The sequence below is a fragment of the Siphateles boraxobius genome, unplaced genomic scaffold, assembly GCF_051911475.1.
Source record: "Siphateles boraxobius isolate OS27281-9 unplaced genomic scaffold, OSU_SipBor_1 130, whole genome shotgun sequence".
NCBI classification, from domain to species: Eukaryota; Metazoa; Chordata; class Actinopteri; order Cypriniformes; family Leuciscidae; genus Siphateles; species Siphateles boraxobius.
In genome coordinates, this window is record NW_027508734.1 from 13,071,393 (window position 1) to 13,096,479 (window position 25,087).

Sequence of the window (25,087 nt, forward strand, 5' to 3'; positions counted from 1 at the left end):
ACTTATCAAATCAGTTGATATTTCACTGGTTTTGGTAATCCTACTGTTAGACTGTCTCTCAAATGCATTAGGTTGAATAGCTGTTAAATTTAATTACACTATTAGATAATACCAAGGTCAACCAATTACCAAGCAATGTTTAATTTTGTTTGAATTTTGTAAAAAGGTTGTATTAGCAATTAAAAAAAACAAAGTAAAACATGGTCAGGTCAAACTTTCTGAATTTGGTCCCATATTTTTTTATCAATTTTACTGGCAGTCCACTGTATGAAGAATTTTGGGGTACATTGTCATTTTATTTAGCAATCCTTACTTAGATAATTAGCTATAGTTTCCTGCACCCACTAGTAAAAAAATATATCAAATTATATATCTGGTGTCTGAATAGTTTTTGGTTTGATTGTATAGCCCAAGAATCTTTTTTTGTTTTTGAAAAGTCCCTTATGCTGACCAAGGCTGCATTTATTTGATAAATGCAGTAAAAACACTAATGTGAAATATCATTAAAAATTTAAAGGTACATTATGCAACTATTTTTGTTCAAAATATATTCCAACCTGTGTTTTTGTTTAATCCTGAGTAGGCCAGTACCTGAGAGAAAAGTAGCTCCGACAATGTTCTTTTATGGCGCATGCAGTTTGTTCATTAACCTTGAATATATTTTAAAATGTAATTATTTCTGTGGCGTCAAAGCTGAATTTTCAGCATCATTAGGCTACTCCAGTCTTCAGTGTCACGTGATCCTTCAGAAATCACTCTAATATTCCGATTTGCTGCTCAAGAAATATTAGTGTATATAATCAATGATGAAAACAGTCGTCATCCATCCACCACTCAGCACATTCACATGAAGCATCTAAATTTACTTCAACATTCAAATGGTACCCCAATGTAACAGACGTTTCCAATGTCAAAACAGTGAAACACTTTGCAACATTAAAATAACAATACCATGGTCAATTTCAGCAATCAAATATGAGGATGTACATTTTAAAACTTGCTTGAACTAATTCAGAAATTCAACAGAAACGAAAATTCAAAGGGAAGCTACAGTAATTCAAAAGTCTAATTCAGAATTGAATATCTTGGTAACACTTTACAATAAGGTTCATTAGTTAACATTTAAATGTATTAACTCATAACTAACAAGGAGCAATACATTTGTTATAGTAATAATTAGAAATCTTTGTTAATGATAGTTAATAAAAAAATATAGCTGTTCATTCTTTGTTCATGTTAGTTCACAGTGCATTAATAATGTTAACAAATACAACTTCTGATTTTAATGATGTATTAGTAAATGTTGAAGTTAATATTAACTAGGACTAATAAATACTGTAGAAGTATTGTTCATTCTAAGTTCATGTTAACTAAGGTAGTTAACTAATGTTAACCAATTACAATTAACCTTATTGTACAGTGTTACCAATATCTTTTCATTACCACGAGTCACAACTGATTTTCACTAGTGGGCTCAGTGCATCCCACTATAGACTTCACACAGCACAATGTGTTCCCTCGGTAGGGTTCATGAAGTGCCAAAAAGGCACTTTCTTGAATATTTCTTCAAAAAGGTAAAAAATAAAACAACCTGGGTCTTTTCACAATGCAGATAATTTTCATTCAACTAATGAGCTTAACTGTTGTATTTTAAATTAAATTGTTTTAGTAGACTGTTCAGATTATAGTCTTTCGGTGCTGACCAGCATACAGTATAGTTCAAGAAAGAATGAAGTCTACAATAAATCCACAAAAACTCTGATCAACCTAAACATGACAGTTGTAATAGGGAGAAAACACATCAGTGAATCAATAATAAAATAATGTTATGATCCTGCATTCCTTTGTTTCTGACATACATTTCTTCATTTCAGACCCCTGTGAAGATTGCTGTTGATGTTATAATCTAAACCTGAAAAATACTAAACTTTTATTCTGGACTGTAGTGTGCAATTCTGTCTGTGGCCATGTTTCTGAATTAATAAAAAAAAGGAAGACACAAAAAGACTTGAGGTTATTTGTGTTTCAGAGAATTGATCCTTTCACTTTGATAATAAGCAATCATTTGGTTTAGCTACTAATAACATGCCCTTATATCTTAATTAATTTTATTCTGCGTAATAAAGAATCAATGAGTTTCACCTGTGACATATTGTCTGAGTAAATAGAGGTGGAGCCATTCTGATTTACATCTGCATAAATTTGAATGGTAGCATGCACCCTAATGTGTCATTGAAACAAGCTTGGCAATAATGGGGTTTTGGCAGGTTGGATTTGGATTGGTGTTTATGCTTGCACTTGGATTTTCTGAAGCACAATGGAGAGCAAGAGCAGCACATAATCAGGGTCCAAGTGAGTTTAGGCCTAGAACATTAGCTCAAGTTTCTCAACTAGCTGATTCCAGGATGTCTTTGGTTCCCAGTAACACTGTATTTGCACCACAAAGATTTCCCGCTCCGTTACCTGTCCAGACACCAGCCAGGACTGACTTTGGAAAGTCTTCTCAAGATCTTATGGGTGTTCAATTAAAAGAGCTGTTGCAGGGTCCTGTGGCGAAACTGACGTGGAGCTTTCCAAGTCTACCGGAGGAACCACAGCAGCCAGACGTTCCTTTTGAGTTGCCTTATCCTGTCCCTGCCAACAGTGTAGCTGCTCAGTGTGGAGAGAATTCAGTATATGTGGAAGTGATGAAGGACTTCTTTGGGACTGGGCACCCTCTGCTTTCCTCTGGTTTTACACTGGGAGGCTGTACTGCAACTGGAGAGGATTCTTCTGCTCAAGTGCTGATCTTTGAGTCTGAACTGCATGGATGTAGTGGCACATCAATGGTAAGGTTCTGTTGTGACAATGATCATAGGTATTATGAACCGTCCCTGTGACTTCTTCTATTAACCCTTCTGTTTAGGTGACTGAGGATGAGCTTGTCTATAGGTTCAACATTATCTACACCCCACAAGAGGCTTCATATGGTGTTCCTATTGTCAGGAGTAGTGGTGCGGTGGTTGGTATCGAGTGTCATTATCCAAGGTGAGGATTCAATGAATTCAGGCTCGCTGGATGTTTTAATCATGCTGTTTATGGGCAAGAGATGACCGCTTGTTTAACTCCTACAGAACACATAATGTGAGCAGCGATGCCTTAATGCCCACTTGGATCCCATATGCTTCAACTAAGGTTGCAGAGGAAGTCTTTTTCTTCTCCCTCAAGCTCATGACTGGTTGGTGTAGCTCAAACAGATTTGTAGTATGTTTGGGAATCCTCTGTGTTAAGACTGTCTGTTTTTTTTTTTTTTTGCAGATGACTGGAGATTTGAGAGACCTTCTAACCAGTACTTCCTGGGTGACATGATAAACCTTGAAGCATCAGTGCGTTTGTACAGCCATGTTCCCGTCCGTGTGTTTGTGGACAGTTGCGTGGCTACTGCAGTCCCTGATGTTGCTTCTGTCCCCAGATACTCCTTTATTGAGAATAATGGGTAAGAGGTGCTACCTCATATATCCCAGCTTCCAGAAGGGTTGTGTGATTTTTCTAACTGGGTTCTGTTCACAGGTGTCTCGTTGATTCCAAGCTCACAGGCTCCAAGTCTCACTTTATGCCCCGGACTCAAGGTGATAAGCTAGGGTTTCAGCTAGAGGCGTTCAGGTTCCAGCAAGCAGACAGTGGGCTGGTATGTCTGTCTTGTAGTTTTGCAACTCTTTGTATGATATGCTGCCATGGTGTACAAACAATTGTCTCTGCAGGTCTACATCACATGCATTTTGAAGGTGGCTGCAGGAGCCTCTCCACGTTCTGAACAGAAAGCTTGTTCATTCTCAGCTAATGGGTATGTTGCCTGCTAGATGAGTGAACCGGTGAATTGGTTGTGTTGACTTAACTGAGGGTTTGTTTTGTCAGGTGGGTGTCTGCAGATGATTCTGACCAGGTGTGTGGCTGCTGTGACACCACTTGTAGCATCAGTAGTGGAAGTGATCAACTGCTTACAGGTTTGGACTAACTCTGATAACTTGTTCTTGTCATACATGGCTTTAGTTCTCACTAATCCTTTGTTCCTCAGATCTACGCTGGGAAAGAGCATCTGTCGGCCCCATCAATGTTAAAGAATATGGCTATGGCCAAAAATAGCTGGAAGTGTCATGAGACTTCTGGTAATTTTAATAAATGATGTTTATATATATATTTTTTTGTCTTTACTTGCACAAATACTACACTTAAACATATTTATTCCGTTTACATGGTTTCTGTTCAGATATGTACCACAAGGCATGTGGTTCTCCCACTCCGGCCTCCCATGGTTAGTTCCACAATGAACGGGGTCTTCTGTGAAGTTGACCACTATATATATATATATATATATATATATATATTGAAAATGATGATAAATAATGACAAGAACTTATCAAATCAGTTGATATTTCACTGGTTTTGGCAATCCTACTGTTAGACTGTCTCTCATGCATTAGGTTGAATAGCTGTTAAATTTAATTACACTATTAGATAATACCAATTACCAAGCAATGCTTAATTTTGTTTGAATTTTGTAAAAAGGTTGTATTAGCAATTAAAGAAAAAACACTTAAGTAAAACATGGTCAGGTCAAAGTTTCTGAAATTTTGGTCCCATATTTTTTTATCAATTTTACTGGTAGTCCACTGTATGAAGAATTTTGGGGTACAATGTCATTTTATTTAGCTATCCTTACTTAGATAAATTAGCTATAGTTTCCTGCACCCACTAGTAAAAAAATATATCAAATTATATATCTGGTGTCTGAATAGTTTTTGGTTTGATTGTATAGCCCAAGAATCTTTTTTTTGTTTTTGAAAAGTCTCTTATGCTGACCAAGGCTGCATTTATTTGATAAATACAGTAAAAACACTAATGTGAAATATCATTAAAAATTTAAAGGTACATTATGCAACTATTTTTGTTCAAAATATATTCCAACCTGTGTTTTTGTTTAATCCTGAGTAGGCCAGTACCTGAGAGAAAAGTAGCTCCGGCTACAATGTTCTTCTATGGCGCATGCAGTTTTGTTCATTAACCTTGAATATATTTTGAAATGTAATTATTTCTGTGACGTCAAAGCTGAATTTTCAGCATCATTAGGCTACTCCAGTCTTCAACGTCACGTGATCCTTCACAAATCACTCTAATATTCCGATTTGCTGCTCAAGAAATATTAGGCTATTAGTATATAATCAATGATGAAAACAGTCGTCATCCATCCACCACTCAGCACATTCACATGAAGCATCTAAATTTACTTCAACATTCAAATGGTACCCCAATGTAACAGACGTTTCCAATGTCAAAACAGTGAAACACTTTGCAACATTAAAATAACAATACCATGGTCAATTTCAGCAATCAAATATGAGGATGTACATTTTAAAACTTGCTTGAACTAATTCAGAAATTCAACAGAAACGAAAATTCAAAGGGAAGCTACAGTAATTCAAAGTCTAATTCAGAATTGAATATCTTGGTAACACTTTACAATAAGGTTCATTAGTTAACATTTAAATGTATTAACTCATAACTAACAAGGAGCAATACATTTGTTATAGTAATAATTAGAAATCTTTGTTAATGATAGTTAATAAAAAACATAGCTGTTCATTGTTTGTTCACAGTGCATTAATAATGTTAACAAATACAACTTCTGATTTTAATAATGTATTAGTAAATGTTGAAGTTAATATTAACTAAGATTAATAAATACTGTAGAAGTATTGTTCATTCTAAGTTCGTTAACTAAGGTAGTTAACTAATGTTAACCAATTACAATTAACCTTATTGCAAAGTGTTACCAATATCTTTTCATTACCACGAGTCACGACTGATTTTCACTAGTGGGCTCAGTGCATCCCACTATAGACTTCACACAGCACAATGTGTTCCCTCGGTAGGGTTCATGAAGTGCCAAAAAGGCACTTTCTTGAATATTTCTTCAAAAAGGTAAAAAATAAAACAACCTGGGTCTTTTCACAATGCAGATAATTTTCATTCAACTAATGAGCTTAACTGTTGTATTTTAAATTAAATTGTTTTAGTAGACTGTTCAGATTATAGTCTTTCGGTGCTGACCAGCATACAGTATAGTTCAAGAAAGAATGAAGTCTACAATAAATCCACAAAAACTCTGATCAACCTAAACATGACAGTTGTAATGGGGAGAAAACATATCAGTGAATCTGTAATAAAATAATGTTATGATCCTGCATTCCTTTGTTTCTGACATACATTTCTCCATTTCAGACCCCTGTGAAGATTGTTGTTGATGTTATAATCTAAACCTGAAAAATACTAAACTTTATTATTCTGGACACTCTAGTGTGCAATTCTGTCTGTGGCCATGTTTCTGAATTAATAAAAAAAAAAGGAAGACACAAAAAGACTTGAGGTTATTTGTGTTTCAGAGATTTGATCATTTCATTTTGATACTTAAAATAAGCAATCATTTGGTTTAGCTACTAATAACATGCCCTTATATCTTAATTAATTTTATTCTGCGTAATAAAGAATCAATGAGTTTCACCTGTGACATATTGATTGAGTAGATAGAGGTGGAGCCATTCTGATTTACATCTGCATAAATTTGAATGGTAGCATGCACCCTAATGTGTCATTGAAACAAGCTTGGCAATAATGGGGTTTTGGCAGGTTGGATTTGGATTGGTGTTTATTCTTGCACTTGGATTTTCTGAAGCACAATGGAGAGCAAGAGCAGCACATAATCAGGGTCCAAGTGAGTTTAGGCCTAGAACATTAGCTCAAGTTTCTCAACTAGCTGATTCCAGGATGTCTTTGGTTCCCAGTAACACTGTATTTGCACCACAAAGATTTCCCGCTCCGTTACCTGTCCAGACACCAGCCAGGACTGACTTTGGAAAGTCTTCTCAAGATCTTATGGGTGTTCAATTAAAAGAGCTGTTGCAGGGTCCAGTGGCGAAACTGACGTGGAGCTTTCCAAGTCTACCGGAGGAACCACAGCAGCCAGACGTTCCTTTTGAGTTGCCTTATCCTGTCCCTGCCAACAGTGTAGCTGCTCAGTGTGGAGAGAATTCAGTATATGTGGAAGTGATGAAGGACTTCTTTGGGACTGGGCACCCACTGTTTTCCTCTGGTTTTACACTGGGAGGCTGTACTGCAACTGGAGAGGATTCTTCTGCTCAAGTGCTGATCTTTGAGTCTGAACTGCATGGATGTAGTGGCACATCAATGGTAAGGTTCTGTTATGACAATGATCATAGGTATTATGAACCGTCCATGTGACTGTTCTTCTGTTAACCCTTCTGTTTAGGTGACTGAGGATGAGCTTGTCTATAGGTTCAACATTATCTACACCCCACAAGAGGCTTCATATGGTGTTCCTATTGTCAGGAGTAGTGGTGCGGTGGTTGGTATCGAGTGTCATTATCCAAGGTGAGGATTCAATGAATTCAGGCTCGCTGGATGTTTTAATCATGCTGTTTATGGGCAAGAGATGACCGCTTGTTTAACTCCTACAGAACACATAATGTGAGCAGCGATGCCTTAATGCCCACTTGGATCCCATATGCTTCAACTAAGGTTGCAGAGGAAGTCTTTTTCTTCTCCCTCAAGCTCATGACTGGTTGGTGTAGCTCAAACAGATTTGTAGTATGTTTGTGAATCCTCTGTGTTAAGACTGTCATCTCTTTTTTTTTTTGCAGATGACTGGAGATTTGAGAGACCTTCTAACCAGTACTTCCTGGGTGACATGATAAATCTTGAAGCATCAGTGCATTTGTACAGCCATGTTCCCGTCCGTGTGTTTGTGGACAGCTGCGTGGCTACTGCAGTCCCTGATGTTGCTTCTGTCCCCAGATACTCCTTTATTGAGAATAATGGGTAAGAGGTGCTACCTCGTGTATCCCAGCTTCCAGAAGGGTTGTGTGATTTCTAACTGGGTTCTGTTCACAGGTGTCTGGTTGATTCCAAGCTCACAGGCTCCAAGTCTCACTTTATGCCCCGGACTCAAGGTGATAAGCTAGGGTTTCAGCTAGAGGCGTTCAGGTTCCAGCAAGCAGACAGTGGGCTGGTATGTCTGACTTGTAGTTTTGCAACTCTTTGTATGATATGCTGCCATGGTGTACAAACAATTGTCTCTGCAGGTCTACATCACATGCATTTTGAAGGTGGCTGCAGGAACCTCTCCACGTTCTGAACAGAAAGCTTGTTCATTCTCAGCTAATGGGTATGTTGCCTGCTAGATGATTGAACTGGTGAATTGGTTGTGTTAACTTAACCGAGGGTTTGTTTTGTCAGGTGGGTGTCTGCAGATGATTCTGACCAGGTGTGTGGCTGCTGTGACACCACTTGTAGCATCAGTAGTGGAAGTGATCAACTGCTTAAAGGTTTGGACTAACTCTGATAACTTGTTCTTGTCATACATGGCTTTAGTTCTCACTAATCCTTTGTTCCTCAGATCTACGCTGGGAAAGAGCATCTGTCGGCCCCATCAATGTTAAAGAATATGGCTATGGCCAAAAATAGCTGGAAGTGCCATGAGACTTCTGGTGATTTTAATAAATGTTTATAAATATATATTTTTGTCTTTACTTGCACAAATACTACACTTAAACATATTTATTCCATTTACATGGTTTCTGTTCAGATATGTACCACAAGGCATATGGTTCTCCCAATCCGGCCTCCCATGGTTAGTTCCACGATGAACAGAGTCTTCTATGAAGTTGACCACTCTATATCTATATATAAAAATGATGATAAATAATGACAAGAATGTATCAAATCAGTTGATATTTCACTGGTTTTGGCAATCCTTCTGTTAGACTCTCACAAATGCATTAGGGTGAATAGTCCCTGTAAAAGCAATTTAAAAAAAATTCTTAAACGTTAGAAATGTATTGCTTAAACACATTACAAAGACTGTGAAGTACTGAATTGTGGAGTTAAACAGTTTTTCACCATTTATAATTTATGGATTTTCTGGGCGGGGCTAAAAGGGTACTCGATGACGCACTAGAGTGACTGAGCTCCTGGCCCCGCCCCTACCTGATGACGCACTGGAGCCCCTGAGGCCCATAGAAATAATAAATACATAGACGCCCTATTGGCCGCTTTGCAACGTTGCTGCGATACGTCAACGCGTCCGCCATTTTGCGGAGGGCAAGACTGCACTGTAATCAAATGGAAGTAAATGGTGAGCTGCGGTTTTTCTGGATAAAAACAAAAAAGAAAATTACATTTATCAACTGATTTCAGTGGTTTGTATACAAACCACTGAAATCAGTTGATAAATGTAATTTTTGATTTTAATTTGATAAACTTATACGTGGTGTACAAAAAGTTCCATCTCTATTTATTTAAAATCTCGATAGTTAGACAGATTTATAAAACAATTTTTTTAAATAAGGAATTGTCAAAGCTCCGGCGTGTCATGTAGGCTATCAGGCTTTTTATTCTTGGATAAGAATTGTGAAGATCTAATTAATTAGACTAGAGACATCAGAGCCAGCGGCAAACGTCAGAAGCATTAGCCGAGGTAAGGCTGTTCCAGGCGGGATACATGAGAGCGGTGAGCGCGCGCTGATCCCTGCATCTCAACTCCGAGACCGTCAGATCAAATTTTTAAATAGGCGCTATCTTTATAAATAAACCACATATTTGAGCTTTAAACAACTACATTGTCGACTGAACTATATTAAAACTACATTTCGTGACACAATAACAGTAGTATTTTTAAATTTTGCGGCTTTTCTCCTCTGGACGTTACTATTACTAATTATATCATGACCAAATACAACCAGAAACAAATGTTCAGTCTTGCTTGTGAAAGATAATTCCTCGAGACCTGTTTTCAATTGTGTGGCGATTTGTCCAGCCCCAAGCAGCACACGAAACAGGCAATTTCCTCAATTCTCGCTATGAGAAGTATGAGAAAGTTGCCCTCCGCAATATGGCGGCGCCGTTGACATACGCTCCAGCAGCCAATAGGGCGTCTATGCATTTATTATGTCTATGCTGAGGCTGGTCGCTCTCCTAACAATATAAATAGAGCACATTCACATCAGTTTGCCGCTCAATCGCGAGTTACTGTCAGTATTATTAGTTACTACAGCTTACAGTTTGCTAGTTAGCTATGTCTTCGTCACGGAAATGCGTATTACCTGGATGCGATCACGTACAAAACAGATCGGTGTCCTTATTTAGATTTCCTACATACGATCACATCAAGAAGAGTTGGATTAATTTTGTGAAGAGCCACCTTGATGGAGAGCTGAGGATCACCACTGTTACGTGGATCTATATATATATATATTGAACTACTGAGTGTATTAATTTTGTTATTTGAGTTCGTAGGTGGAGTTAGGGGTTTTCCCCTGATTTACGGAATGAGTGACGTCATGGGAATTCCTGCACTTAAGCCGGCCTGGTGTTGAGGGCGCGGTCTCTCTCCGCTTCTCTTGCTCCTCATTCTTCGCCGCCGTTCCTGATTGTTGTCAGCTGGGGTGGTTCGCCTGATGGCGAGAACGCTCATCGTCTCGTGTCGCACCTCCATGCTGAAGTCTTCGATGATAGTGAACTGAGTTTTTTTTATTATTTAAAGCCAGGTAGAGGTTATTTCCTTAGTTCACTTTTGTTATTTAGATTATAGCGTAGCGAAGCAGTGGCCCGGAAGACTCACCTGTTTGTTGTTTCTGTCGGGAGTTAGGTAAGATCTTTCCTGCTACGATAGGCTTAGTTAAGGGATTATGTTTCTTTCTGTTGCCCTACCTGTGTTGTTTATTTGTTTGTTGTTTATTATGGGGTGCTCTGTCCTTTGTCTGTTGTGGACTGGATTAAAAATTATGGCGTGATTAACGTCTGAATACCACTCAATCGTCTGTGATTATTAAATATGTTCGGTCCTTGTCTTATATGTGATTTAACGAGCCAAGCTAGATAAAGGGCCGTAACCTATTTGGGGGCTCGTCCAGGATGATTGAATGTGTGGCTTTGTTTGATCTTTCTTTGATCTGCTCACACTTTGTGTTACTTGAGTAACTTGGAGTAACTTTGTTTAATCACGGTCGATTGGTGGGTTTTGCCCGAGTAGTGCTCGTTGTTGTTTTTGTTCCCCCCCCCCCCCCCCCCCTAATAACTAAACGTTGAATCTGATCATGTTTGAATTAGCAAGCTTTATTGAGAAGCCGACGCAAGTTGAGCTATTGAATATCAACAGAGCAGATCTGATGAAAATTGCTGCTTACTTTAAGGTCAGTTTTCGTAAGACTTCAACTAAACGTGAACTTCAGATGTTGCTTGTTGATTCATTGCATGAACAGGGCGTTTTTGGTGAGGAGGAAAAGATGACGGATTATCCTGAATTAGTTGAGGGTAGTTCCGAGGATCTTGCGATGCAGATTAGGAAATTGGAACTGCAAGCTATAGAGCACGAAAGAGTTTCGTTGAAGGAGAGAGAAGAATGGGAGCGTGAGAAAGAGAGACGAAGTGATCGTGAGAGACATGAACTTGAACTGAAAAGGCTTGAAATGGAACAAGCGTGTCGCCTAAAGGAAATGGAGTTGAAATCTCGCGAAAGGGGTGTGTTTGATGCTTCTGATTTCGACGTGAGTCGTAATATTCGCATGGTTCCTCCTTTCCGAGAGCAGGAGGTAGATAAGTTTTTTGCTCTTTTTGAACGCGTTGCTGTCAATATGAAATGGCCGCAAACATTTTGGCCCATGTTGTTGCAGTGTGTTTTTGTGGGTAAAGCCCAGGAAGCTTTTTCCTCTTTATCAATCGAGGAGTCTCTTGATTACGATCGAGTGAAGGCATCTGTTCTCAGAGTGTATGAATTGGTTCCTGAGGCTTATCGTCAAAAATTTCGTAATCTAAGGAAAAGTGATGAGGCTTACGTGGAGTTCGCTCGGGGGAAGGAGTCCCTGTTTGATCGTTGGTGTGCTTCCATGAAAGTGGAAACGTTTGAAGAGCTACGAGAATTGATTATTTTAGAGGAGTTTAAAAACTGCCTACCAGAACGCGTTGTAACTTATCTAAATGAGCAAAAAGTTTCCAAATGTTCTGCTGCTGCTATATTGGCTGATGAATATGTGCTTACACACAAGAACTTGTTTAGCGTTGTGCCGAAGTTCTCATCCGGTAACAACAGTAATCGGTCTTTTCAGCGTAATTCTGAACGCCCCCTACCCGTTGACAGAGTGGCGGTGAGTTCTGATAAGTCTGTGTTCTCACCCATTTGTTTCTATTGTAAGAAACGTGGACACATTATTTCGGAGTGCAATATGCTTAAAAAGAAGAACCGTGTTCCTAAACCTGTAGGCTTATTGATGACGTCCTCGCCACAAGTGGAAGGACTGGAGTCGTTGGCTTTGGAAGCTGACATGTGTGAAGATGAGGGGTATGTGCCGTTTATGATGGACGGATTTGTATCTTTGGCAGGTAATGCTTTACGAAAACCAATCAAGATACTTCGTGATACCGGCGCTGCTCAGAGTTTTATTCTGGAAGGAATATTGCCGTTGTCTGATGAGAGCTTTACTGGTTCAAGCGTCTTGGTGCAGGGTTTCGAAATGGGCTTCGTGAAGGTACCTTTACATGAGGTTGAAATTGAGTCTTCCCTTGTTGTTGGCCGCGTTGTGGTTGGAGTGCGACCGTGTCTTCCCGTTCGAGATGTTACATTTATTTTAGGGAATGACTTAGCGGGAGGAAAAGTTTTTGCTAGCCCCGAGGTAACTGATGTTCCTCTTCTTTGTCCTATAGCTGATGTATTAGCTCAGAAATATCCTGAGATTTTTCCCTCATGTGCTGTTACTCGCGCTATGACTCAGAGGCCAAAAGATAAAAGCCTTAGTGAATTGGAAAATGAGTGTAAGTTTGATCTGAGTGATACGTTCTTTTCTAATTCTGACCCTTGGGAAGTTAAGTGTTCAGACCTTGTTGACGGTTCAGATCCTGCCGTTAATAAATTTGATGAACATTTCATGCCTAATAAATTGTCCCTGTCTCGCGAGCAGCTTATTGTTGAACAGAGGAAAGATGAGAAATTGTAGTCCCTCTTTAAAGCTGTTGTTCCTGTCGAGCAACTCGAGCATGCATCGCAAGGATACTTTGTGGAAGATGGGGTGTTGATGAGGAGGTGGAGACCACCTACTGCATCTGCTGATGATGAGTGGCAAATCGTTAGGCAGATAATAGTTCCCTCCTCGTATCGCTCCGAAATTTTGAGTCTTGCGCATGATAGTTCCTTTGCTGGTCACTTAGGAGTGAACAAAACGTACGATCGCATACTTCGAAATTTTTTTTGGCCAGGCTTGAAAACTGATGTTGCGAATTATTGCCGAAGTTGTCACGTGTGTCAAAGGACGGGAAAACCGAACCAGAACATTTGTCCTGCTCCGCTACATCCAATTCCAGCTATTGGTGAACCATTTGAACGTGTGATGATTGATTGTGTCGGTCCCTTGCCTCGCACGAAGTCGGGAAATCAATACTTACTCACCATAATGTGTACGTCAACGCGTTTTCCGGAGGCAATTCCTCTGCGTAAAATTACTGCACCAGTGATTGTGAGATCACTTATCAAATTTTTTTCATTGTTTGGTCTTCCGCGTACTATTCAGTCCGACCAAGGTACGAATTTTATGTCCTGTGTGTTCAAGCAAGCTCTGAATCAATTGCATATCCAACACTGCACGTCCAGCTGTTACCATCCAGAAAGCCAGGGTTCACTCGAAAGGTTCCACCAGACTTTAAAGTCGATGCTGCGTGCGTTTTGTCTTGAGTTTCAAAAGGATTGGGACGAAGGGGTGCCTATGGTCATGTTCGCAGTGCGGGAGGTAGTGCAGGAGTCGTTGGGCTTTAGTCCGGCTGAGTTAGTGTTTGGGCATACTGTACGTGGCCCACTAAAATTGATTAAAGATCATTGGACTAATGATTCGACTTCAAACAACATTCTTGACCATGTCTCAGAGTTTCGTTTCAAGTTGCGCCGCGCATGTGAGTTGGCTAAAGCGAACTTGGAGATGTCACAACAACGAATGAAAAAACGTTTTGATCGTAAGGCTAGACTTCGTAGCTTCGCTCCTGGTGACAAGGTGTTAGTGCTGATGCCAGTGCCTGGGTCTGCATTGCAGGCTCGTTATTATGGTCCCTATCAAGTGAAAGAAAAGGTGAGCGAGCTTGACTATGTTATTTTGACAACAGACAGAAGAAAAAAAACTCGTCTATGTCACATTAACATGCTTAAGCCGTACTTTGAGAGACCGCCAGATTCGTCTGGAAGGAAGTCGACTGTGTTAACTGTTTCACCCACAGACTTTCCGGTGACAGGAGAACAGGCGCTGTCCAGTGCTGATGTACCTGAAGTTGAAGTGCTGTCTGGACCTGAAGTTATCCGCACATTGAGTTCGGCTGTGTCAGACAGCAGTGATGATTCCACTGTTGAGGAGGATGTAGAGTTTCCTTCGACGGAATTGGTTGCGGGGAGATTGAAAAATTCTGAGATGATCCGAACCATAGACTCGCACCTTTCCCATTTGACCGTTGCTGAACGAGCTGACATAATTAACATTATTCGGACGTACAGTAATTTGTTCTCTGATGTTCCATCTCGTACTTCGTTAATAGAGCATGACATCGATATTGGTGACTCGTTGCCTATTAAGCAGCACGCATATCGGGTAAGTCCTGAAAAAAAAATTCTGTTGCAAAATGAGGTGACTTTTATGCTTGAAAATGACATCGCAGAGCAAAGTTTTAGTCCTTGGAGTTCACCTTGTTTATTGGTTAATAAGACTGACAGTACGTTTCGTTTTTGTACAGATTTTAGACGCGTTAATGCTGTGACCAAACCAGATAGTTATCCATTGCCTCGTATGGAAGATTGCGTGGATCATGTTGGAAATGCTGTGTTTGTTACGAAAATCGATCTGCTTAAGGGATACTGGCAGGTGCCCTTGACCGATCGCGCAAAGGAAATCAGTGCGTTCGTGACACCGGATCATTTCCTCCATTATAACGTAATGGCTTTCGGTTTACGAAACGCCCCGGCAACCTTTCAGAGGTTGGTGAATCGTGTCATCGAAGGCATGCATAACGTTGAAGCGTATTTGGATGATTTGGTCATTTATAGCGCATCTTGGTCAGAACATGTGGAACAACTCGATGCGCTGTTTAGTCGTTTGTCTCGAGCTAACCTTACGGTTAATTTAGCGAAGTGCGAATTCGGTCGAGCTACGGTCACTTATTTGGGAAAGATTGTTGGTGGCGGTCAGGTTAGACCTGTTGAGTCTAAAGTCGAGTCTATCACTTATTTTCCCGTGCCCAAGACACGCCGTGAGCTCCGTCGATTTTTGGGTATGGTAGGGCACTACAGAAATTTCTGTAAGAATTTTTCTGTTGTTGCTTCGCCCTTAACCGATCTTCTTAGTCCTAAGGTTCATTTTAAATGGTCTGAGGTTTGCCAATCGAGTTTCGAGAAAATCAAAGCACTTCTAGTTAATTCTCCTGTTTTATCTGCACCTGATTTTTCTACTCCGTTTTTTCTCGCTGTTGATGCAAGTGACACTGGTGCAGGAGCTGTTCTCCTCCAATTAGACCAGATCGGGGTGGAGCATCCTGTTTGCTATTTTTCACGAAAATTCAATAAACACCAGCGAGGTTACTCCACCATTGAGAAGGAGGCACTCGCCCTTGTCCTTGCTATTCAACATTTTGATGTGTATATTGGGTCTGTTTCACATCCACTGATCATCTATACGGACCACAATCCCTTGATCTTCATTAACCGAATGAAAAATAACAATCAACGCCTGATGCGTTGGAGTTTGTTTTTACAGACTTTTGAGCTTGACATTCGTCATATACGGGGTAAGGATAATGTGGTTGCTGATGCCTTATCCCGTGTCTGAATTAATTGTAGTTTTGAGGTAAGATTTATCTTTTTCTTTCTCCCTCCAATTAATCATTTAAGGGTGAGGGTGTTACGTGGATCTATATATATATATATATATATTGAACTACTGAGTGTATTAATTTTGTTATTTGAGTTCGTAGGTGGAGTTAGGGGTTTTCCCCTGATTTACGGAATGAGTGACGTCATGGGAATTCCTGCACTTAAGCCGGCCTGGTGTTGAGGGCGCGGTCTCTCTCCGCTTCTCTTGCTCCTCATTCTTCGCCGCCGTTCCTGATTGTTGTCAGCTGGGGTGGTTCGCCTGATGGCGAGAACGCTCATCGTCTCGTGTCGCACCTCCATGCTGAAGTCTTCGATGATAGTGAACAGAGTTTTTTTTATTATTTAAAGCCAGGTAGAGGTTATTTCCTTAGTTCACTTTTGTTATTTATTTAGATTATAGCGTAGCGAAGCAGTGGCCCGGAAGACTCACCTGTTTGTTGTTTCTGTCGGGAGTTAGGTAAGATCTTTCCTGCTACGATAGGCTTAGTTAAGGGATTATGTTTCTTTCTGTTGCCCTACCTGTGTTGTTTATTTGTTTGTTGTTTATTATGGGGTGCTCTGTCCTTTGTCTGTTGTGGACTGGATTAAAAATTATGGCGTGATTAACGTCTGAATACCACTCAATCGTCTGTGATTATTAAATATGTTCGGTCCTTGTCTTATATGTGATTTAACGAGCCAAGCTAGATAAAGGGCCGTAACACCACCAAAAGCCACCTCTGTAGTGATCATTTCACACGGGATAGTTTTGTAAACTTTCGTCGGAGACAACTGGGATTCACTGATAATCCGCTGTTACTGGTGAATGTTACTCGGCCTTCATCCTCCCGTGGCGCCGACAACTGGTGACATCATCGGCAGTGCGTGCCCACCAATGAGTGTAAGTTGCCTTGTGCACTTCTGTTATAATTAACCTAATAAGCTGCTAGGAGCATCCATTCCGGCTGTAGCGGGTGACAGTTGAGTGTGGCTACGGCAGCTGTCCCGCGAGTGGGCGTGGTTTCAGCGCAGCCAGCGGACACGCCCCCAGCGTTTGAGAGCAGAGACTACAGCCCCGTTCACACCGCCAGCGACTTTGTCGCTGTATGTCGCTAGGCTCTGTACTGTGATGTCTCTTGTGGGCGTTCGTAGTGCTGTCGCTCTAATGTTATTGGTAGACTGCACGTCTGGCCATATCTATACAAAATACCATCACAAGTGATATATACAACTATACAATTTTAATTTGACTAGGAATTAGGCTAAAAAGAAACAGTATATGCTGCTGGGAGAGTGTTTTTATATTACCATAGCAGTGTTCAGTGGATTAAATAATTTACTAGATTAACGATCGATCAATCAACAAAGTAAACTCACTCATACTGTCATAAATTAATAAAACGTCATTCGTATTTGACAAACAATCAATTTTCTTGTCCCTAATAGTCAAAACAATGCAGGGGAAACTGTAAAATGAACTGCAGCAGTACTAAACTTGCATCATAAAATTAGACAACTCGCACTATAAATGTATGAATTAAACTCACTGAGACTGTCGACAGTTTCTTTTCCATGCATCATTTTATTATATCCATATATGTGGTTACAGTTAAATCATATTAAACAGTGTAATCATCCTCGAACTCTTCTGTCTTGTCTGCACTCGAGACGGTGACGTGAGCTCCACTGAAAAGGCTTCTTTCCTATTGGTTGTCGCTCGCGAAAATCGCTTCTCATTTGCATAAACTTGAAATTTCTCAACTTTAGCTACGTTCACACCGCCAGCGACTTTGTCGCTGTATGTCGCTAGGCTCTGTACTGTGAAGTCGCTTGTGGGCGTTCGTAGTGCTGTCGCTCTAATGTTATTGGTAGACTGCACGTCTGGCCATATCTATACAAAATACCATCACAAGTGATATATACAACTATACAATTTTAATTTGACTAGGAATTAGGCTCAAAAGAAACAGTATATGCTGTTGGGGGAGTGTTTTTATATTACCACAGCAGTGTTCAGTGGATTAAATAATTTACTAGATTAACGATCGATCAATCAACAAATTAAACTCACTCATACTGTCATAAATTACTAAAACGTAATTCGAATTTGACAAATAATCAATTTTCTTGTCCCTAATAGTCAACACAATGCAGGGGAAACTTTAAAATGAACTGCAGGAGTACTAAACTTGCATCATAAAATTACACCACTCGAAATATAAATGTATGAATTAAACTCACTGAGACTGTCGACAGGTTCTTTTCCATGCATCATTTTATTATATCCATATGTGGTTACAGTCAAATCATATAAAACCGTGAAATCATCCTCGAACTCTTCTGTCTTCCCTGCACTCGAGATGGTGACGTAAGCTCCACTGAAAAGGCTTCTTTCCTATTGGTTGTCGCTCGCGAAAATCGCTTCTCATTTGCAAGGCGCCGAAAGGCGCCCCTTGGCGTCACTCTGTGGCGCATTAGGACCATTGCTTTCAATGGGAAACCTGTGGCGGCAATAACAGACGCGAATTGTATCAGTAGGAAATAGCGTTGAAGAAGTCTCATTCCGAGCACATTGCGATGTTTGGCATCAGTTCACTTGTGCCAGATGTTGGTAAGTAGTCGTAAATACGCTGTAATATATTCATATCAGGTTCAAAGTAGTAATTAGTTCCAAAGTAGTATTTGTAGTAGAAGCGGAGTAAGCACAACACTTACCATGCTTTTACCACAGTATTTGCAGTTTTAATGTGTCATTTGTTGTAAATGCACAGTAACCACAACACTTACCATGCTTTTACCCAGGGCTGGCGCTCCGCACACGAGCATCACGCACTGCGCGTAGGGCACCAAGTGCTTGGGGGGGGGGGCACCAAAAAATCTGGGTCGTTAAAATCAACACAATAGGCTACTAGTATAAATAACAAATAAAATGTCTAAAGCATGTTAATACAAAAGCAATACAAAAGTAATATAGGCCTAGACCAAATTAGTCGAGAAAAAGGTGAATCTCCTGTGCCAGTCTCCCTCTGGTGCCCCCCCTTCCCCACCTCCCAGTGGTCTGTTCATGCCTCAATCAATGTCAAATTTGGCAGACACCGACCTCAGACATGGCCTCGAAAAGGCACCAAGAGTCGGGGACGGAAAAAGGAAAAAGAAGAGACAGCGGGATGATACTCGTGCGTCGTTTGCAGGTAAGACAATGTTTTAAATAAAAATGTTAGTTTTGTAGCGCGGGCGCCCTTGCGTCGTGTATGCATGTCCAGGGGGGCGTCGCTAGTAGTGCAAATGATCCGGGGCAGGCTTTTTTAGCCCTGCATGTTGAATCTTTTATTTTAAGGGGGGTCCGGGGGTTTCTCCCCCGGGAAATTTTGAAACTTGGGCTGTTTATCCGCTTTATAAGATGCAGTTAGTTTGTTTGAGAAGAAAAGGAAGACCGCTTAGATAAATTTTTTCGTTGTTGTTCTATGCGGATAATGCGGTCGTTTTCAAGAGGTTCATAGACCAAGGCCAAAGGGCGACATCTGAGGCCAAGGCCAAAGGGCGCTATTTCCAACCCAACCATACGCGCCAACCCGTTTGACTAAGGCTGTCGAGCCCCACTGGTGCGTTAATATGCAGTTTCAGTGGCAACGGTTCCGTATGGCATACCACCTACCGCAAAATACAATATCTGCCCTACCACCCGTCATTCACGCAATATACACAGGAACGTAATGACTGTAAATACTATACAACCTCTACAAATAAACCAACAGTGCTGCTGAGACCTAACCACAATCTCACAATCTCTCCGCAACCCAACCATACACGCCAACCCGTTTGACTAAGGCTGTCGAGCCCCACTGGTGCGTTAATATGCAGTTTCAGTGGCAACGGTTCCGTATGGCATACCACCTACCGCAAATCACAATATCTGCCCAACCACCCGTCATTCACGCAATATACAGAGGAACGTAATGACTGTAAAATACTATACAACCTCTACAAATAAACCAACAGTGCTGCTGAGACCTAACCACAATCTCACAATCTCTCCGCAACCCAACCATACGCGCCAACCCGTTTGACTAAGGCTGTCGAGCCCCACTGGTGCGTTAATATGCAGTTTCAGTGGCAACGGTTCCGTATGGCATACCACCTACCGTAAAACACAATATCTGCCCAACATCCCGTCATTCATGCAATATACACAGAAACATAATGACTGTAAATACTATATAACCTATACAAATAAACCAACACCCTTCAAGTTTTCAAGAATTCTAGAAACCGTAGCATGGCGGCCTGTACTCAGCCAGCTAGAATCTTTCCGTCTCAACCACAGCCAGTTGCTGCTCCTTTCTGCTGCTTCAGATAAGTTCTTTACTGTGCGACGCAACTCTTGACCACTGAATCCGACGTCTCTGAGGAACCGGGTTGTAGAGTGTGCCACAAAACCTCGACAACCCACTTCCACTGGATAAACCTGGACTCTCCATCCTCGCTGTTCTGCTTCAGTGGCCAGATGAGCATACCGCAGTTTCTTCCTCTCATATGCCTCATCTACCGCATCCTCCCATGGCACTGTTAACTCTATCAGTTGAACAATGCGTGCTGATCCAGACCACAAAACAATATCTGGTCGTAGGTTAGTGGTGGCAATCTCAGGTGGAAAAATAAGCCGTTGATTTAAGATCAGCCAGCATCTTCCAGTCCCTAGCAGCTTCCAGTTGTCCTGGGCGAGAATTGGTGTTAGCACCTTTTCTTGGTGGTTGCTCGCCTGGGCGGAGGAATATTGTCTTCTGCGTGTAATGTTTTGCTAGAACAGGCGGCAACTTATTGGTCATACTACGCTTGACTTCCAATGCTAAAGCCAAACATCGCAATACTTGGTCATGGCGCCAAGTAAACCGACCTTGGCTAAGAGCCACCTTACATCCTGTCAAAATGTGCCTTAATGTGGCAGGTGATGAACACAAAGGACAAGAGGGATCCTCTCCTACCCAGAGGTTTAGGTTCTGTGGTGATGGGAGAACATCATATGTTGACCTAATAAGGAAACTGATCCTACTCTCTTCCATTGACCAAAGGTCTTGCCAGCCCATTTTCGTTGTTCCACACTCTCCCATCTCATCCACTCTCCCTGCTTGGCCTGGGAAATGGCCTTTATACATCTCATCCTCTCCTCCTGCTTTCGCACCTCGTTGACTACCAGCTTCCTCCTTTGAGCTGGGCCTGCCTTGTGCCATTTAGGAGGAGCTAAACTGAGCCCAAAACCCCCTCTTCCATGCTGTACCTGTCCCACGATATCCCCAATTTGAAGGTCAGCCTTTGCCTCTACTACAGATTTCTTTGCTGACCACTTTCTACCAGTTTTTACCACAGGGGCTGCCTCCCTTACACATTTGTCGCGTGACTCTGCTAAAGTCATTTCCAGTCTGACCTTGGCACACTTAAACTCCTCGGTTAAAGCAGAGACTGGCAGCTGCAATACTCCTTTACTATAAAGTCCCACTCTGCTGAGGCAGCGTGGAACTCCCAACCATTTCCTGATGTATGAACTTATTAACGCTTCCAGCTTATCCACTGTTGTCAAAGAAACCTCGTACACAGTCAGTGGCCACAGCAACCTTGGCAGTTGACCAAACTGAAAGCACCAGAGTTTTAGTTTGCCTGGTAGAGCACAGCTGTTTATGCTCTTCAACCCTTCCACTGCTTGTCGTCTAACTTCTCCCACTCGAACTGTGTCCTTTAGATCCCCATCGTACCATCTCCCTAGACTCTTCACTGGCTACTGAGAAACTGTTGGTATTGCCTCACCATTAATGAAGAATATTTTATCTACTACCTTGCCTTTAACTATTGAGATGCTCCTTGATTTAGAGGGCTTAAATTGCATTCGTGCCCATTCAATTTTATCTGTTAACTTCCCCAATAACCGATTAGTGCAGGCTACCGTTGTAGTCATGGTTGTCCTGTCATCCATGTATGCTCTGATTGGTGGTAGTCGCATCCCAGAAGCCAAGCGCTCTCCTCCTACTACCCATTTTGATGCCCTAATGATTACTTCCATTGCCATGGTAAAAGCCAGTGGAGAAATGGTGCATCCTGCCATTATTCCAACCTCTAAGCATTGCCATGTAGTGCTGAATTCTGGAGTTGAGAAACTAAATTGCAAATCTCCAAAATAGGCTTTCACTGAATTTGTTATCGACATCGGTACCCTGAAAAAATCAAATGATGCCCAAAGAAGCTCATGTGGAACTGAACCATATGCATTAGCCAAATCCAGGAATGTCACGTGGAGCTCCTTCCTCTCCTTTTTAGCTGATTGTATTCGTTGCCAGATAACACTGATATGTTCTAAGCATCCTTTGAATCCTGGAATGCCCGCTTTTTGAACTGAAGTGTCAATGAAGCCATTCTTTAATAGGTAGGTTGACAATCTCTGAGCAATAATGCTGAAGAAAATTTTGCCTTCGACGTTTAATAGTGAAATAGGGCGAAACTGACTGATGCTTGTAGCATCTTTTTCTTTGGGTATAAAGACCCCTGCTCGGTGCCATGATCTAGGTACAACCTGCTTTTCCCAAGCCACTTTTATAAATTTCCACAGAATCCTTAGAACTCCTGAAGCACTCTTGTACACTCTGTACGGAACTCCATTAGGCCCTGGAGATGATGAAGCCCTTGCCTTTCTCACAACCTGCTCTATCTCTTTCCACTTAGGTGCACAGACCTCCATTTGGTATTCTAGTGGATTGACAGGTGGGATGTCTGACGGAATTGACATAGGCTCATGCCTTTTTGCATCTGTATGCGTTTCCTCCAAATATCTCTCTAGCTCAACCCTAGATGCTTTTAAAGTGCCATTCTTTCACTGGTGAATAACTTCTTTATGAATTTGAATGGATCTTTATAGAAATTAGCCCTCGCACTTTCCTTCTTTTTGTAGCGTTTCCGTAGGCGCTCAGCTCTGCGTAATGTTGCAAGCTTATCTTTTATGGCCCTTTGTAAGAGATTGAGTCCCTCCTTCTGACTTTTCCATTGCTTCCTCAGCTGTCTCCTTTCTCTAACTAACCCTTCAATTTTCTGCTGCCGTCTAGACAATCCAGGAGTAGTTTGTACTTTTTCCTTCCTTTTTTCCACACCAAACCTCTCACTTCCATATGCGTAAATGATGTCCCCAAATTTATCCAGCTTCTTTTCAACTGTACCAGTTAATCTTTCCAATGCAAAGCATAGATCTGTGTTTACCGTGTCCCATGCAGTTTTCTCACTAGCTCTTGGCCATCCAACTCCAGGCCTATGCCCGTTGAGGTTCTTTTCTCTCTTATGCTCGTTAGTCTGACCGGGTTCACAAGAATCAATGTGTTCATCACTAACTGTGCAAACCCTCATCTCCTCTATGACAGGGGTGCTGATATCCTGCGAACTGTGGTTTGCTTCCTGTCGCTTGATTTCATTCGACTGACTTGACTGACTCCGTAAGAAGTACTGATAAATGCGAGGCCCTTGTCCCTTCTCCCACAGACACAAGCTTGGAGTTCAATGGCTTTGCTAACCACTGAACCTGAACTAGTCTTTTGTGAAGTACTCTCCATACTCATATCCGTTTCCATTCCAAAGTCGTTAACCATGTTGTCCACCATTGAGTCATCTTCCGCCCCTGCTCTTGCAGACTCTAGGGGTATTTTCCTCTTTAATTTTTCAGAAGCCATGGGCGGGTGTCTCCAGCATCCTGTAAACACAGAGCTGGATACTGCCGACAAGGGTAGCTAACCCTTACCAGCCCCATTGGGGTCTCTTTCCTCCTGTCAGCTGTCTCTTCAGGCTGTAACAAGGTCTTTCCCTTGTTGCCAGCAGCACTATTCACCGCAGTCACTGGACGTATCCAGATCTTCATGATTTCCATTACACGAGAGTAGATGTTAAAACTTCATGCTGATTTGTACTCGGCTTTCGCCAAGATAAGCACCAACTAAGACGTAGCTTTACAGTAACCTATGCTTCTCCATCCATTTACGCTTCTTTCCATCTGGTGACGTGAATCTCCTTCTGTCTGGTGTTAATAGTGTATTTGCGCGTCAGCACACACAACGGCTGCAAGCACAGTGCAGTCCCCCCATAACAACCCTCTGGATTGAGCGGAGTAGGGAACATCTCTAGGGTCTTCAAGTGGGCACACAAGCCTGGTGGGTAAAACAGTTTTCTGTACTTAACTTATATTACAGGTGAAACTCGAAAAATTAGAATATCGTGCAAAAGTTCATTTATTTCAGAAAATTCAACTTAAAAGGTGAAACTAATATATTATATAGACTCATTCATGACATGCAAAGTGAGATATTGCAAGCCTTTATTTGTTATAATTTGGATGATTATGGCTTACAGCTATGAAAACCTTTTCACAATATTCTAATTTTGGGGTTTTCATAGCTGTAAGCCATAATCATCCAAATTGTAACAAATAAAGGCTTGAAATATCTCACTTTACATGTAATTAGTCTGTATAATATGTTAGTTTCACCTTTTAAGTTGAATTACTGAAAAAAAGTTTGGCACGATAAAAAAAAATGTTAAAAAAAACCTTTTGCACGATATTAAAATTTTTCGAGTTTCACCTGTATGGGCTGCAATTTTATATATGTATAATACTTCAATGTGTATAATATAATGTACTGACTGCTGCTTTGTAAATTTAAATAAGGAACGGGCAACTCAGGCCCTTTTGCGTTTTCCTTTTTGAGGTGGAGAGTTTACATCAAACCCTAATTGAGCACATCTGAACATTTTAACCAAAGTCTTCAGGTTTACTTGTAGACATAGGCAGGAGGGTTTGAGGTTGGAGCTGAATCTACAGGACAGTGGACGCTGAGGGCCAGAGTAGCCCATCACTGCTTTAAATAATACAACAGAAGCTGACCTGACTGTCCATTAAACACCTTAATTTGGATTGTTTGTTTTACTTTCAGACCAGGACTGGAGAACGCCTGACGATGGGATGTTGAGACTTCTTCCTCTGGTTGAGAAAAAGCTACACCACATTAGTGATCACATCATCTGTTCATCAGTTGTACTGTAGGGTACAACTGAAGAGCAAGAAACCAGTTTAGCTGTGATAATGAATCATTATTTTCCAACACAATATCAAATCTGTTTTCTGTATCATAGGTGACTGATTAT

At 41.1% G+C, this 25,087-nt stretch overlaps 2 protein-coding genes across 2 annotated transcripts; both read left to right on the forward strand.

The window, feature by feature from the left end:
* Positions 1–2,237: 2,237 nt before the first annotated feature.
* Positions 2,238–4,174, forward strand: LOC143737043 (zona pellucida sperm-binding protein 3-like). Its single transcript, XM_077227950.1, has 8 exons — positions 2,238–2,828; positions 2,906–3,027; positions 3,114–3,217; positions 3,298–3,475; positions 3,550–3,667; positions 3,741–3,823; positions 3,895–3,983; positions 4,055–4,174. The coding sequence occupies exons 1-8, from the start codon at positions 2,253–2,255 to the stop codon at positions 4,120–4,122; spliced, it is 1,338 nt and encodes a 445-aa protein (XP_077084065.1). The 5' UTR covers positions 2,238–2,252; the 3' UTR covers positions 4,123–4,174.
* Positions 4,175–6,615: 2,441 nt separating this feature from the next.
* LOC143737044 (zona pellucida sperm-binding protein 3-like) lies at positions 6,616–8,570 on the forward strand. The gene is made up of 8 exons (XM_077227951.1): positions 6,616–7,224; positions 7,304–7,425; positions 7,512–7,615; positions 7,695–7,872; positions 7,945–8,062; positions 8,136–8,218; positions 8,290–8,378; positions 8,450–8,570. Exons 1-8 carry the CDS (start codon positions 6,649–6,651, stop codon positions 8,515–8,517), a joined length of 1,338 nt encoding a protein of 445 aa, XP_077084066.1. The 5' UTR covers positions 6,616–6,648; the 3' UTR covers positions 8,518–8,570.
* The last annotated feature ends 16,517 nt before the right edge of the window (positions 8,571–25,087 follow it).

Excerpts from the sequence above, each read along its gene's own strand:
- LOC143737044 (XM_077227951.1), top strand. The coding sequence starts at position 6,649 with ATGGGGTTTTGGCAGGTTGGATTTGGATTGGTGTTTATTCTTGCACTT. Across the intron at positions 7,225-7,303 it reads GATGTAGTGGCACATCAATG|GTGACTGAGGATGAGCTTGT; the intron begins GTAAGGTTCTGT and ends CCTTCTGTTTAG. Across the intron at positions 8,379-8,449 it reads AAGTGATCAACTGCTTAAAG|ATCTACGCTGGGAAAGAGCA; the intron begins GTTTGGACTAAC and ends TTTGTTCCTCAG.
- LOC143737043 (XM_077227950.1), top strand. The coding sequence starts at position 2,253 with ATGGGGTTTTGGCAGGTTGGATTTGGATTGGTGTTTATGCTTGCACTT. Across the intron at positions 2,829-2,905 it reads GATGTAGTGGCACATCAATG|GTGACTGAGGATGAGCTTGT; the intron begins GTAAGGTTCTGT and ends CCTTCTGTTTAG. Across the intron at positions 3,984-4,054 it reads AAGTGATCAACTGCTTACAG|ATCTACGCTGGGAAAGAGCA; the intron begins GTTTGGACTAAC and ends TTTGTTCCTCAG.